Genomic DNA, 16,006 nt, shown 5'->3' on the forward strand with positions numbered 1-16,006 from the left:
CCCCCTTCAAATCAGAGATAAGCAGCCAAGAGGCTATTTTGGATCGGAGAGGGCCCATAATTACTTTTACCACCCAAATCAGTAAAGCCTTATCCAAAGCTCCCTTAACTTTGTATTTTTCATTATTTAGACTCATTGTTTTATCACTATTATAAGGATCAGATTAATTTACTAGACTATCAAGGGTATTAAAAGCCTTGCAAAATGAACTAAAATGCTTGCATTGCTGCAACATATGAAGGTATGCAAATTACTTATCTACAATGAACCAATCTTTACTATTTAAATTGCCTATGAAACTAAACAGAACGATTAAGCAGTGAACATGTTTAAAGAACATCTTTCAACAACTTGCATTTTTCTTTGAATACTTTAAATTACTGATACTTCATTTCATGAACTGTCATTTGGGGGTTTGGGGTTTTTTTCTTTTTTTCATTTAGAAAAGAAAGTGCCCGTTGGTATTAATGACAATTGTTATAGTTTTGTTTAGAATAGTTCTTTGAATAGATGGATGGTTGTTCAGTGAAAAGGTCTTGTGAATGGATTTCTGATTCAGATTTCATTTTACATTAAATACCCAAAACAGCATTCAATCAAGTTATGACTAAGGCATGGAAATGGACGTAAAACCATCATCACTCTTTTCTTAACTCACCCTGATGTGTCTAGATGTCATTGAAATCTCATGTATTCACATTTTGTTACCACATGCACTGTATTGTTGGAAGCAGAATAGGGAGATTTAAGAATGGGGAAAAAAAAATCTTTGCTCTGAATGTTCTTGCCTTACTTGGATGGAGCTAAAACTATAATGTTTTGTAATGTTGCTCTTTGCATCAAAAGGAGCAGAAGTAAAAAAGGCTTGTGATGGATACCAAATAAATAGATAATTTGGGTATTGACAGTGTGCTTGGTGCAGTACAGCATTTAGAAGAGACAAGGTTCTAGCAACAGGAATCTTACTATATAAATAACTGTAAGCACTGATTCAGTCTCTTGTTTACTGCAGGTTTCAGAGTAGCAGCCGTGTTAGTCTGTATTCGCAAAAAGAAAAGGAGTACTAGTGGCACCTAGAGACTAATAAATTGGTTAGTCTCTAAGGTGCCACTAGTAGTCCTTTTCTTTTTGTATACTGCAGATACAGTATTAGAGATTGCTGACATAGTAATGACTTCATATAATAGATTAATACCTCATCACTGTTATTTCAGTTTCATAATAGTGTCGCTATATGTAAGTGTGATACATATATATAGTGCCAATTTGCAGGGTAGCTCTATACTGTGTTGTGGAAGTACAAACAAGTATATACAAGACTGTCAATTGCACAGTAACCCCAACAATAGTAAACTAGATTACAGTAAGGATTGATTGACTTTAGGGCTTTATTTTAAAAACAGACTTTTTTGTTAACAGGTGAATAAAAAAAAAATCCAAATTCACCAGCCGTTCATTTATTTCTTCTTTCTACATAAGAAGAGTTGAGCTGATCAGTTACAAAATTTGAATTATATTACTGATGGTTTTACATTTCAGAATTCATTCTGAACCTTTTCGGCTTATTTTAGGGGGGGGTGTATGTATATATATATATATATATATATTATATATATAAAGGCTCCTATCATCTTGCAATCTAAGCACCACCCTTAGATAATTTGACGTATAAGGTTCCATCTTAAAAATTTCCATTTGATAGATTTGGCTAGACCCTAATACTGTGTATTTTTTGGAACTGTATTATTCTCTTGGGATAAATCAATATACTAAAACTTTTCATTAAATTTTCAATCTTTTTGAGTGTTTGTCCCTATGTGGAGTGCAATTTATATGTAGTGCATTTTAGGTAGCTCATGTTCTCCATGCACTCAGTTCCAGAGAATTCTTCCGAGCAGTATCTGTTTGGTCCACACATGCACTCCTGCTCTCCTTGTGCTATTCACTGAGGTTATAAAGGGGCTGCCGCACTGCCGCAATCTCAGTTCTCTGTCACCACTTGTGGTCTGGGATGGAGCCTCAGTGCTCACTGGAACTCTTTGGCGTTTTTCCTGTAAATAGTTAGGAATGGTTAGTTTATAGTTTAGATTAGTGTATTTTGGGGTGTGGTGCTGTCACTGAGACTCCCCCTGGTGTATGCTAGTGATCCCTGCTCACACCCCACACGCTCACTGTGTTCCGCCTGGGGGAAGCCCATATTCCTTCCAGGTTCAGTATTTGTAAGTCATTTCTGTGGACGACAAAGCAGTTGAGGGAGGTCTGCCTGGGATGCCAGCTGGTACGAGTCTCGGTGCAAAACCCATTGCCAAATCCCTTACCAAGATAGGATAGGGGTAGAGCCAGAGCCATGCTCTCTGCGTGAAGCTTCCCCACCATGCCGAGATGACTCAATGCCTTCCAGCATCTGGTTAAATCTGTGGTGGAGACCCTTTATATTCCTCTGGAAGATATCCAAGAGGCTCCATATAGACTGCTGGACATTCTGCACAGCACAGGCCCAAGCAGGGTGGCTCTACCAATTAACGAGGCCATCCTTGAATCAGCCAACACACTCTAGCAGATGCTGGCCACCATAGCTCTGGGGTTCAAGTGAACAGAGGAGAGTTAATTTGTGCTCATTAAGTGATCAGGATACATTTCCTTTGACCTGGCCCTTGACTCACTGGTGATGACAGTGACAGGCCAGGTCTACATCTAATGAGAAGGAGGCTAAAAGAATAGACCTCTTTGGGAGGAAAGAGCACTCACTGGCCTCCCTCTGGTTCTGGGTTTCAATCTGCCAGGCACTGATGGTCATGTACGACTTTACCATCTATAATAGGCTGACCAAATTCATAAAGGACAGTTGGAGCAGTTTCAGGTCCTAATTGATGAGGGGAAACTTGAATAGAGACAAGAGGCTAGTCAATTTCATTTTTGCTCCTTGTAAATTTCGTTTTCTGGTTCTCACATGCTAATACAATGCTGCAATATTTGCCTTGCAAACAGTGCTGAGGGATTTTTAAAGATTGCTTTAATTAGAATTTATTATTTATTATGTAAACAATGCTATTAATCTTGTTTTGAGCCAGATTTAACCCTAAGTTTTCTCTTCTGTTTTTCTTTAAGTAACAGGTATGCAGGTTTTCCTACTATAGTTATTATTTTATGTAGTTAGTTATTTAATACATTTTTTTCAACTAAATCTTGCTTGTAAGAAGGAACCTTTTCTATGCCAAAACTCTTATTGAAATGAAATTATATAGCTGGTATTAAAACTCTATAATTTTGCTTCTCTAGCATTACTGTGGTACTCTTGGAATTCCTTATAGAAGTATTCTTAGATGTGGGAAGTACTGTGGTACGGATTGTAACTTGCAAACAGTATGTAAAGATTTCGATAATAATTGCTTTATAAATGTCTAAAAATAGTTGTGTATAATGGAAGTGCCAGTAAATACTTAGCTGTGCAATAAAATGTGAGTGTTATACTGATAACTCCCCCTGTACAACAGCATTTCTTCTTGGAATAGAAAGATATTTTTTATTTTCTTTATATATTTTTTTTCATTTTATGCACAGAATGAAACTTATTTAACCATTAATTTGAACTAATATTGAGTATTATTTTCTAGGTATGTAGGTTAGGAGGAATCAAGCATCTGGTTGACCTTTTGGATCACAGAGTCCTTGAAGTTCAGAAAAACGCTTGTGGCGCACTGAGAAACCTCGTTTATGGAAAGTCGACTGATGAAAATAAAATAGCAATGAAGAATGTTGGTGGGATACCTGCCCTTTTGAGATTGTTAAGAAAATCTATTGATGCAGAAATAAGAGAGCTCGTAACAGGTATGTTTTGGAAAGGAAATAGCATGTGGTGAAGTAAATTATATTTCTCTGTGGCAATTGAAGCTAAGTTATTTGGCTGGAAAATGCATGCTAACATTGCAGGATATCTATTAGAATTTTCTTTGTGCATTACTAATTTGGCCAATATATCAATCTAGATTTCATTGTGATTATTGTCACTTAAATATGAGTTGTATATACCCACAGATACATTGTGAAAAATGTAGAATAACTAAACGTCCAATTTGTGGATACATTTGATCCACAGATGCAGTCCTCGATTCCTGCATGTGACTGTTGCTGTATTAAGCTCTGTTGTTGATCTTGTTACATTTTTAGGATTCTACTGACAACTATTTTAAACTTGATCTTGTAGAATTCCAAAAATGGACCCAGAAGTAAGCATGTATTTTGATATTCCGGTTCCTTGTTTGACGTAGTGCTTAGATATTCTGAATTATTTAGCTTTTTTAGTTATATAGCACTTCCTTGCTGATGTTTATTGTTGTCAGTACCACAGTAGTTATATTTTATACTTAAAGATAATCTTATAGAAATATTATAATTGTATTGGTAGATACTTGAATATATGTAGAGGCATACTATTATAGACATTTGTTTCTGTGATTAAATGCAATTTGAAATACACTAAACAGCTGTAAGTGTTAAAATGTGTTCAACACATATAACACTTACACAGCATTAGCGTTCAGTGTGTGAAACAAACATAAAGCATTCAGCAAAATGATGTGAAAGGTTGTTGAAATGTTACCTTAACCAACAGCTATGGTAAATTATTTAACTGTTTGACCATGGTGTATATACTGTAGCTCTAGAGTCTCAGCTACAGATGTTCCAACTTTTGCCAACTACATCTGGAAACGTATTATGCTTACCAATATGCCAGTGCACTTCTAAATATATCATGAGAGATAATAAGCATCAGTTGTTTTGGAGCAATTAAACAATGAAAATTTAAACTCTCTCACATCTAGTTTTTAAAAAATCAACTTCCATTGTCTAAAATAGAACGCAGTTGTCTAAATCATCACTCTATTCATAAATCCAGAGGTATTTAATTGTCTTAAATCTAGTTGCTTAGATGTGTATTTCTATGACAGCTTAAAAATTTAGTTGTCCAGTGTGCATCAGAGGGCTCTTGGCCTTTTGAGTAACCAATCCAATTGTTCAAATCAGAATGTGAAGCTAAATTTTGGACTGCATATCTCTTTTGTAATATGTAGTACTGTCATGGAAAAAGATGTTCTGAGAAATTGCTTGATATATGACAAAATGTTCCATTTGCAATCTAGTGAAATGATTTTAAAAATGGTATGTTCCTACAAATATTCACTTCATTATATGCACTAAATGGAAAGTAAGTACACCTGGTTGTACATTTAATAAATCACAGCATCTTGTGGTCACATCATACAAAGGAGCTCCATTTTTATCAGCACAAATTGCCAAGTAAAAAATAAACACACTTGGTGTATTATTTATGTAAAGATGATTTACATACTTATTTTATGGAGTTAAAGACATTAGAAGAGCATAAGAAAGCCACAGAGGTTTCACTTTCCTTTAACTGTTTTTATTTCTGCTATTTGACAGCCCTTCTGTTTCTATGTAATTTTTTTCTTCCATTTAAAATTTTAATGTTCAATTTAAAATACCTGCAAAATACAGTAATAACTTGATAGGGCTTCATGTTAACTGGTAATAATATCCTAAGCTATATAAACTCCTTATCCTTCAGACTTAGGAGCTTTTTCTACCAGTGATACGGTTATTTCCTTATAAAGAGGAGACAGGTTATTTAATTATTCTTAAACTAAAATGAGTTTAGCTTGTGTGTCATGTTGTATTAGATATGTGCTGGATACATCTGAACTGCAAAGTTTTCAGTCAGATTTTCAGTCATAGAAGGAATTCAATCTTATTTTGTATGAAGAATACACTATAATCTTTCACAAAATTACAGCATGTAATTTGTGAATAAAAATAGAATTTTCAAATAAATCTATTCATTTCAGTTTTAATTAATTTCAAGTGGATGTTTTAAGAAAGGTTACCTTGAGTCTCATAGATTCTTCAGGCTCCTTTTTTTAAAAAACTACAATGGGATTTTCAAAAGTGCTGAGTGTGGGCTAATTCTGCCCCTGTGGAAGTTAATGGCATTGACTTCAGTTAGAGCAGAGTTATATCAGTGCTAAGCACTTTTGAAAAACCCACCGTATAGACTGTAGAAGGTCAGAGATTTTTTTATGACATTTTGAAAAGTATCAGTATATTAAAAAAATAATGTAAAGTACTCAAGCAAAAATATCCAATCATTTCAATTATTCAGTTAACAATTGCAAAACCTAGAAATACAGAGCTATAGATGGCAAACCACACCCTAGCAGTCCCTCATCAATATATTCTTGCCTGCACATAGCATGATACATGTTGAAAAATGTCTGTAGTACAGGTCTACTGGGTAATGCTATGGTCTCTCTTAAATTTCAGATAAATCCCAGCGTTGTTAATTAGTGCTTCAAAGTGTTCATCACATTTCTTATTATACTGTGCCTCTCAGTTTAACACTTTCCTTCATTCTGTAATGAAGTACAAGTGTACATTTTTTCATATGCGTAAAAGGGTTTTCATGGGTTTTTTCCATCAAATAAATTCAGTCTCATTAGCAATGTCTCAGCACTAATTATGTTTGTTCCCTTTTTTTAAAAGGATTCCTATCGCCAGTGGTTTACTGTCTTTAACTACAGCACATATGTTCTAGCATAATTGGTTATGAAATCCTACCCTCCAGTGTCATTTCTTATGGGATGGGATGGATGCGAATTTTCTTATCATTCCAGATAAACTTAAGAATTATGTAGAGTGAATGTTTATCTGGTTGGATTTCTTTTTTCTTCACTAGGAGGTATTGGCTTATGATTTTTGGCACACTGATAAAGGCAAGCCTTTGACTGTGCAAATAGTTTCTAGAACATATCCAAAATTTTTAAAATCTGAATTCTGGAAACTTGAAATTTCAGGAAAAGAAAATTTCTCTCAGGCAAACAACCTGATCAGGGGAGAAATTGCTGAATGTTGAATAACTGGAACCTTCCATTATTTAAAAACAATAGTAAGTGATGTAATAAGGTGATTGAAAAGACAGAAAAACTTGGAAATAGAAACCATATCCAGAACTAAATACAGAATCTGCATTTGTGTTGATGTGTAAGGATCTTTCCTATGAGTTCCAAAGTAGCCCATCATTCATATTAATGCAAAGAGTTGTTTATGAAAATTGTGTGAGTTATGTTTGAAGCACACATTGCACAGTAATATTCCTAAAATAGTGGTAACAAAGTTGATAAAGATATCAATTAATCAAAACAATTATTTTACTGAAACAAATATCCGAGAAGAGATTTTTCTGCAGAATGCTTAAAATTGAGGGACATTGCAGGAGATCATTCAGACATTATGATCTTTCAGATCATTCAGACATTATCATCTGTTCTTAAGATGCAAACATTCTTTCAAAATTAATTTTAAAAGTCTCCTTTTTTGTTAAACTAGGTAAACGTACAGAAGGTTTGGCATCAAACTGGGTATAGAAACTTAACCTAATTGCATGTTCATGCAAAGGAATTTTACTGTGTTAGAGATAGTTAAGACACTTAGGTTTTTGGCATCAACCTAAAAGCAAAGTGGTCTAAGGCCTGGGAAGGACAAAGCTCTGTTGGAAAACCCAAGTGAAAGGCAGGACTTAAAGGGGCCCAGAGATGGGGTGAAGGCCCTGGACATGGCAGACAGTGTGTTGAACTCTTTGCTACCCCAGAAGGAGTTCATTCATTTTAGACTGCATGACTTGGCTGGAGGGCTGAGCCACTGAAGACCCATCTAGTAGGGTCAACAACCTACGGGGAGCACTTGGCACAGGAGAACCTGCAGCATCGCACCCAGCTAACAGGAGACACTCACGAGAGGCAAGTGTCCCTGTCACAGTCTCCCCATAAAGAATTCAACAATTCAAGGATATCAGACCTTTCTTGAGCCTTCAAAATGGGACAAAACCATAACCACTGCATGTGATTTAAATACCCTGTTGTGGAAAAATTAGTAACATCATTTACCTAAACTACAACACTAATTCAAAACTAGTTATGAGCACTATGATTTTCAAGGTGTATTTCTTTTATAATGCATACTTTAATGCTGTTACAAAAGCTAGAGCAATAAGAATTAGTATGCGCTTAGGAGCGGTTATTGATTCTAAATCAATCTATAGTCTCTGGGTTTCATTTTTAAGCATCAACAGTTAATAAAAAACAAAATAAAGTGAAGTTTGCAAACAATGAAATGAATATCAGCAAACTTTCCAGGAGCAAGGAAGTGAAAGAAAAAGGTGATTTTGCAAGTGATATCTAAGGATCTTTTCACCATGATATTTCTGCTACTATTGTATTCCTCGCCATTTTTGCTAATGTAAACAAAAAAGGTGGTGTGGGTTTCTGATAAACTGCTTTGTGGAGGTTCTAGATTTCATCAGTACACAAGGAATTGGAAATTACTTTGATGCGTATTTACCGTGAAAGACTAATTAGATAACAAATAACAATTATAGAAATGGAGAGACGGGGTGGGGAGTGAAATAATGTCTGTCTTAGGACCAACTTCTGTTGGTAAATGAAACAATCTTTTGAGCTTGCACAGAGCTCTTCTTCAGGCTCTGTCTGACCTCAAAAGGCCCTAGATACTTTATGTATAATGTTGTAGGCTAAAGTTATACTGACTATTTAAGCTCAATACATCATGTTGTTTTAAGAGTAGTAAGCATTTTAAACAGGGTCAGTGATGGGTTTGATGCTGAGGAGGAACATTCTTCATGGGGAATTGGGAACTGGGATGCCCTGAATGTTACCTGCAAGGCATTTTTAAGACCGGCAGAGTCTCAAGGAGTGTGCTGAGGAGGTGGACAGACTGGTGTGTCAGGGAGCTGGCACACAGTTTAAACTCCAGCAAAACTCTTTCTGGCTGAGACAGAGGAGTAACACTGGCTCCTGGTTCTGGGCACCCTGAGAAAGCATCACACAGGAATGGATAGATAGGGCTGAATCAGCAGGTTCAGGACGGTGTTGCATGTTTGAATTTAATAACAATTCAAGACTGTCAAATAACAGGCTCAAATGGAATTATTTAATCAAAGATTATCAATCAGAGATTAGTATAGTACTATACAGAATACTGAAAGAAGAGAGACATCACTCTTGGTGTCAGGTAAAGACTTGGCCTCTTTCTGTCTCCCCTCTATAACTGGTAAGTTTTCACAGATGGCAGTTTTCACTCCCCAACCTAGTTTTCAAGCCCTTTGTTCTTTTTATAGGGTATGAGACACAAACTCCTTTTTGGAGAGAAATTTTTTTCCCATAATTAATTTCACTATGTATTCTTTGTTTTTGACATTACTGATTAAATTTCTTTTATGGTGCTCAGTTTACCTAATTGATGAGTAAAAAGGAATCTCTAATCTGGTCATTATTTCTAAGAGCTGTAAAAACGGACAGTTTTTAATGAGTTAAAAACATCTTTCAATGGGCCATTATTTCATCTATTACAGAAAACATCTGCCATAAAAATTATCCCTTATCAATCACCCAGTTTTGTTTATTACATACTTCTGTAGACATTTTTGTAGTTTGAGGGTGTCTTTTCTCTGGACACCTGGATTCCCACATCTGAAGATGCTGAGGATAATTAGATACAGCTCAACACTCAATCACACAAAGTTCCTGAATACAGGTCACTCGTAGGTTATAAACCAACACTCTGGCCTTACTATTCAAACACACTCTTTGCTAATACCATAAAGATTTTTTTGAGAATAATTAATGTGTGAATGAATTTAACATACAAAAAGGAAAAGAGGACTAAAAGGGTTAGTATTTACTAACGATGGTGTTTCAGAGGGCATGGTGGAAGGGACAGGGCTGTCCACTAAGATTCTTGGGTCTCAGCTTTATCTTCCTGTAATCACTCTGTTTACTGTTAGCCAAGTCATTAGGAGTTTAGTTGGAGGAGCGTTCAGAGAGTAGCAGGCATATACTGGTACCTGGTGGCCTGGGAAGACGGAGTCCCAATTTCTTGGACTCTGTTAATTGATAACCTGCTCCCTTCTCAGCCTGTGGCACAAAGAAATGGGAAGGAAATTGCTGTGAACACAAGGGGTGTGAAGTCTCTGTATTCAACCCTCACAAGAAGGAACAGGTGTCTATGGTGAGTTACTCAGTAACAGGTTCTGCATGAGGCTGGAGCCAATGGTGAGTGGGCCACTAGGTCTGAGGGTCCTGGGGCAGGGCTCATTCTGAGCAGGCTCCAGCTCTGCTAGAAGGGCTGGAAGGAAAATGGGGGAGAGAGGGGAATGGGAAGACGAGGGTGAGGATTAAAGCAGATGGCCAGGCTGAAGAGGCAGTAGGGAAGGTCAGCATGAGGGCAGGGGACAGGCTGTGGAGGCTCTGGGTTGATGTCATGAGGACAGGGCTTGGTTTGAATTTAGTGGACTCTTATGAGTTAGGCTGACAGTACAGAATGTGGCATTCTCTGGGTTTATCTACATTTGAATGGAATTTTGAATTAACTTGAGGTTTTTCAGGATAAACAGCACTGATAAACTTTGGGAAGAACACAAGTTTTCTTAATTATCTGGTGTCTCTTTCCACATTAATGCTTCCACTTTGGAAGCTCATTCACTCAAATTCAGAATGAGTCATTGCTCAGTGGGGTATACGAGAATGCAATCTCTTCATATCGTGGCATTGGGCCAGCCTGCAGGAGAATGCGAAGAGCTTGGCTCAGGAGATCAGGCTCTCTATTCCTGACTTTCCCATCTGCATGACCTGGGCCAGTCCCTTTCCCACACTGTTCTCTGCAAGGGGATAACGGCCTCAGTCAGGGAGCAGACAAATCAGAGCTCTTTCTGAGCAGCACCTTGTCTGCTCTGCAAAACCCCCGGACATTTCCTGTTGTTATCTAAATCTCCCCCAGACACAGAACAGAGACTGAAGAAAGCCTTTGTCCAGGAAAACTCGGACGTATGGTAGGTAACCCTATCCATGTTCCCCCCCACCTCCTGTGAGCCATGGGTCAGTCATAAGCAGTACAAATACAGAGGTGTGGGGGTTTGGGTTTTTTTTATTTTATTTTATTTATTTTTTACTTGTTTGGGATTGTACATGAGTACGAGGGCTTGCCTGCATGCAGGAATTTGCAGGATCAAGGCCTTAATTTGTATTTGACAATGGGTAAAAACTAGTTTTTTTAAAATATTAGTTAAATGGCTATTGTTCGTAAAACAGTTTGATGTATTCATCTTAAATAGTTAAGTGGCACTTCAAAATAACTTTAGCCCTAAGCATTTTATCTTTAAAGCAGTACATATTATTTTATTCAAATGTATATAGCAGCCTTAGTTGTTTTTCTGTTTTTTCGAAAGTAAATTTAATATTGAGTGATGTGACCATCCTTCTATCAGTTGTATTCAGTACTGCATTTGCCTGCTGTTGATCACTTCCTTATCAATTTTAGGTTAATCAAATAGTAACATGTATTAAATAAAATAAGTAATGTACAAAATCATTTATAATAATCAAAATATGAAAATAAATTATTTTTAAAATAACCTCAAAATATTCAGAAACATTTAGTGCAGGAGTGACAAAGGTCTTGATCTAGCTGAATGCAGCCTCCATTGCTGCTGAACCATTGCTTTGGTGCCCTTTTAAGCTCTGCAGTCAAAGAGGCTAATCAATTGGATGGGGAGGAGGGTTATGCTTCTTTGGTAAGTGCAGCACATTTTATTAGGCATTCTGCAACAACTATTCCTAAGTGTAGTCTTTGACTCATTCCAGCTTAACTTCCATAATAGGCATTAACTATATCAGGTGGGGCTCTGCTGATCATACTCAGAAATTCCTCTTTCTGTCCTCAAGTTCCCCACACATAGACAGTATGTGTGTAGATACTTTCTTAGACACCTGGAAATGGCAGGCTAATCTATTCTATTTTAATTTACTTACCTCTCACTAGGGTGGGTTATCCTGTGAATTTCAGGAGCTTTTGGGTCTTATATAGTAGAAAAATATCCATAAGAGTACAAAATCCAGATTATATATTTTAGAATCCAGATGCAGTTTTTAATTACTGACTCATCCACCAAGAGAGCTCTGCCATGAATTGACAATTCAAATCTGAGAACTAGTGTAAAATTTCTCAAGAGAGGAGCCAGCCAGTAGCAACATCAACAAATTGAGTCCCTTCTACTTCTCCCATATTATTACTGTGATAGGAAGCCCTGCTTCTGCCTGGGAGAGATGGCTGTCAGTGAATGAAGAGGGTGACAGAAATCCTAAATTGAGACTCCTACTTTATGTAGTCTGATTCATTTGGGTGATGGATTGTTGGGGACAGGAGGTGTAGGATGTTTGCTTGTTTGTAAAGGGGCAGTAGTACTGGTATTTTATGAGGCTGTGAATGGTTGGTGGATTTTGAAGGTGTGTTAATTGTAGTGTTTTGTCCCGGCCTCTGTGTGTGCTGGGGGAAAGACAGAGAGAGCAGTACCAGAGAGGGTGAGGAGCTGTGGCCAGAAGCCAGGAGGCGAAGTGCAGTGTGAGAGGCCAGAGGGGAGCTTCCTAAAGACACAACAACACGTGTGTGAGAGCCAGCAAGCTCAGAACAGTACAATAGAGACAGTCAGTACAGAAAGCGGAAAACCCACTGTGAAGCAGTGACAGACCAAGCCAAGCAGGACCCCATAAAGGGGCATGAACAACAGTACTAGAAACAGGATGGGCCTATAGGGAGTGTCTGAGACATGCTGTAAAGGGAATGAGAGACCGTCACAGAGACCCTAACTAGGGAGAGTAAATGGAGTAGCTGGGAGGAGGCCAAGCTGTGGGATTCCAGTAACCCTTCTCCCCATACTGCTCTGAGACCAGCCAGGCAGGGAGTTGTAAATAGAATCTGCCTGGGGAGTTCCTAGCAGCCACTGAGCCAGGGAGAGGCTGGAGAGTCCTGTGGGGTAACTGCAGCCAGATCTGTGGAGGCTTTCCCAGTCCAGTCCCAAGGCAAAGATATGCATGAGCTGTGCACCAGACAAAGGCAACCGGGCAGTCCTAAGCTCAGTCAAAAGCAGGCCGGGCAGTCCTAAGCTCAGAAGAGGACATATTTTTTTCTTTTCTCTTTTTCTCCCCATTTTTGACACTGGACTGCCAGGTCGGTGAGCAGACCACTCCCCCAATGAGTATTCAGCAAGTGCATTCACCCACTTAGGAGGTGGGTCTTCACTCACTCACACCTACTGGGGAGAAAGAGACTTACTGTTTAAAGGGTGGAGGGGGTTGTATGTATACCTACAGAATATAAGGATTGCTTTAGTATATTTAAAACCTTTGACCTGCTTAGTATATTTTGAAGCTGGCTAACACATTTTCTCCTGTTTTTAGGCTGTTCCTGGGAAAGATAAAACTCTTTGATTTTGATCTGCTATTTTGTGTGTGCCCCATTTTAAACAGTTCAGTTCAAGATATAGCTACTACCCCAGTTAAGAGTATGTTAACTCTTATCTAGTAACTGGTTGGAAGCACCCCACCTCATAGACACATCTGACGTGGGTAAGAGGAGCAACTGGGGAGGAGGTACTGTGACGAAAGGGCGAGGCAATTTGGAAGCTCCTTCGCCATAGTCTCCAGTTTTGAAGCTCAGTCCCAGGATCTCACAAGCAGCTGTGATGTCCCTCAAAAGGGAGGGTAATTGGTAATTTGGTTGCAGCCTTAAACCCAATTCCAGAGTGTTCTAAGGACCCAGTAGGCAAGGCCCTGCTGGTGTAACCTCACTAGGTAGATCCCGGGGAAGAAAGTCCCCTAAAATTACTAGTGTCTTACCTTCTCACAGGTGGAAAACTACACCCAGACTCTTCCTCTTGATAACATTGGGGGTCATGAAATACCGGTTGTTTCCCATCCCACAGGAATAACTTAGGGTGGGGGTAGGGTCCCATTTTACAATACCCCTGTGCCTAACGCCGTTAAACAGATACGATGTGGCTTTTGATGATACTGTTCTATGGTCTGTACTGAATCTGCCTACTCGACACCGTCCTCCATAATTGAGATACTGCTCAGGAATCTCTTAATGTGGAGCACCCATAGGGGCACTGCTCAAAGAAGGAGAGATTACTTACCTTGTACAGTAACTGGAGTTCTTTAAGCTGTGTCCTCCTTTGGGTGCTCTACTACCTACCCTCCTTCTTATCTGCCTCGGAATCGTTTTACCACATTTTTATGGTTGAAAAGAGATGGGAGTGGTGGCAGGTCTGCCCTCCCATTCCACTGCCCATATACCCTCATACCAGAGTATGAGGATGTCTAGGGCTCAGGCATGGCCCTGAAGACACTGCTAATTGAAAGCTTCAGTCAAGAGCACATAGGTGTGCACACTTCCTGACATCAAGTACCCGTGGGGGACACATCTCTAAGAACTCCAGTTACTGTATAAGGTAAGTAACCTCCTTCTTCACCAGTTGTAGTTTTCAAATGGTCTTCAAGTGTAGCCCAGTGGAGCACATTTTAGTAGTGTTTTCTAGAAGTCACAAAAATCTGTATTATAGTAACAAAGTCCAAAACCAAAGAGAAAATCTAAAGTACATAACTGGATACATGTTCAACAAGGTGGTGTTTGCGACTGACACCACCTAGGGCACTACAAAAGGTTGGGATCCCAGAACACTCCCAAACTGCAAACTTCTTGGGCAAAAAGTGGACACATCCTCAGCATCTTCTCCAGAATGAACTCCAGCCATCTCACCCTTATCCACAGCTTAAGTTTGAGTTTAAACAGGTAAAGGACAAACTTAGCACATCTGGGCCCGATGATGCACATTTAATTTGCAAACTGGTGGCTCACAAGGGTATCATCTCACTATCTTACCACAGGAACATCAAATACACTTTGATTCAATCTGGTGGCAAAACAGAGCTTTGCAGAGCCCCCACACAAGAGATTCTTAGGTCAGAGGAGCGACTATTTAAAAACCCTTTGCCACCTCTCAGACAGGAATAAAACTACTTGCGTAATACCATCCATCCCAGACACCGAATCTGCTGGCAAGTTTTTTTAAAAAAGCCCTCACAGTTAACAGTATAAGAAGTTACTGAAAGATTTAAAAGAATCATCATGAATGCCTATTCATGGTCCATTGCCAGAAGTTTGTCACCTCACAATATTAGTGCAGGTCTTAAACCAGAATGAATAGTATGAATGAAAATTTAAGGATTCTAGATGACAGAGTTGCCCTTTTTGCAATCTTCTCAATACTCTTGTCTCCAAAAGGATAGTTAAAGACAAGGCAATAGTTGGAAAGAATTTCCAATATCAAGAAATGGCTTGTTGAGTACAGGCCTGGTATTCACTCATTTGAGAAATGTTGGCATCCCATCTTCCACAGGGAGGTATTAACCTTAACTGTCAGAAAAACCAATATGTCCCCACTTGCTTTTTACGAGCAATGAGGAAAATGAGTCCAACTCTCAGCTTATAGATTAAAGCTCCCCTAGTACTTTCATAATCTGTCAGCAAAACTGTCTGAATCCCAGATAGAAGATTGCATTTAACTTGTTCCCTCTAGAAGCAGAAATTCTCCCATGACAGCAACCAAGCCTGCCCAAATCAAGTCAAACCTGTTCTTGAAGTAAATGGAAAATTACTTACTATGCAGAAAAGTTGATTGTTTCCAAGTGGCTTCAACAACCAGGATTCAACAGACTGTCAACCACTCAAAATTATTGCATCTTGTTGTACTTCAAAAAAAGTTTACTATTTTTAATGCAATAGTGCACAGACAGTCCAAGCAGGATCAGGATCCCACTGCGGTAGGCATTGACAAATCACACAAAGAGATTGTCATAGTCTTGAAAAATTTAAAAGCTGTAACTAGGAAACAACTTTTAAAAAGTGACAAGCTATTTACTTCAATATGAATGAGTGGAAATATTCATCTACTGTGGAATGTAGTCACGTTATTTTCTGAATTTCTATGCCTGACAGACCAAAAAAAGTAGGAATGAATATTCTTGTACAGTTGTTTCATTCTACTGTGGTTCACTGAAATAACTTTTTTAAACTATGTCTC

At 38.4% G+C, this 16,006-nt stretch overlaps 1 protein-coding gene across 6 annotated transcripts in view; it reads left to right on the forward strand.

The window, feature by feature from the left end:
• The window catches only part of PKP4 (plakophilin 4), a 176,147-nt gene that overhangs the window by 116,855 nt on the left and 43,286 nt on the right, over window positions 1-16,006 (forward strand). For all 6 annotated transcript variants that reach the window (XM_077829636.1, XM_077829638.1, XM_077829634.1 and 3 more), the window contains one exon: window positions 3,615-3,828. In XM_077829636.1, coding sequence (XP_077685762.1) covers window positions 3,615-3,828 — 214 coding nt within the window. The remainder of the gene's footprint in view (window positions 1-3,614; window positions 3,829-16,006) is intronic.

The sequence above is a fragment of the Eretmochelys imbricata genome, chromosome 11 (assembly GCF_965152235.1).
Source record: "Eretmochelys imbricata isolate rEreImb1 chromosome 11, rEreImb1.hap1, whole genome shotgun sequence".
Taxonomy (NCBI): Eukaryota; Metazoa; Chordata; order Testudines; family Cheloniidae; genus Eretmochelys; species Eretmochelys imbricata.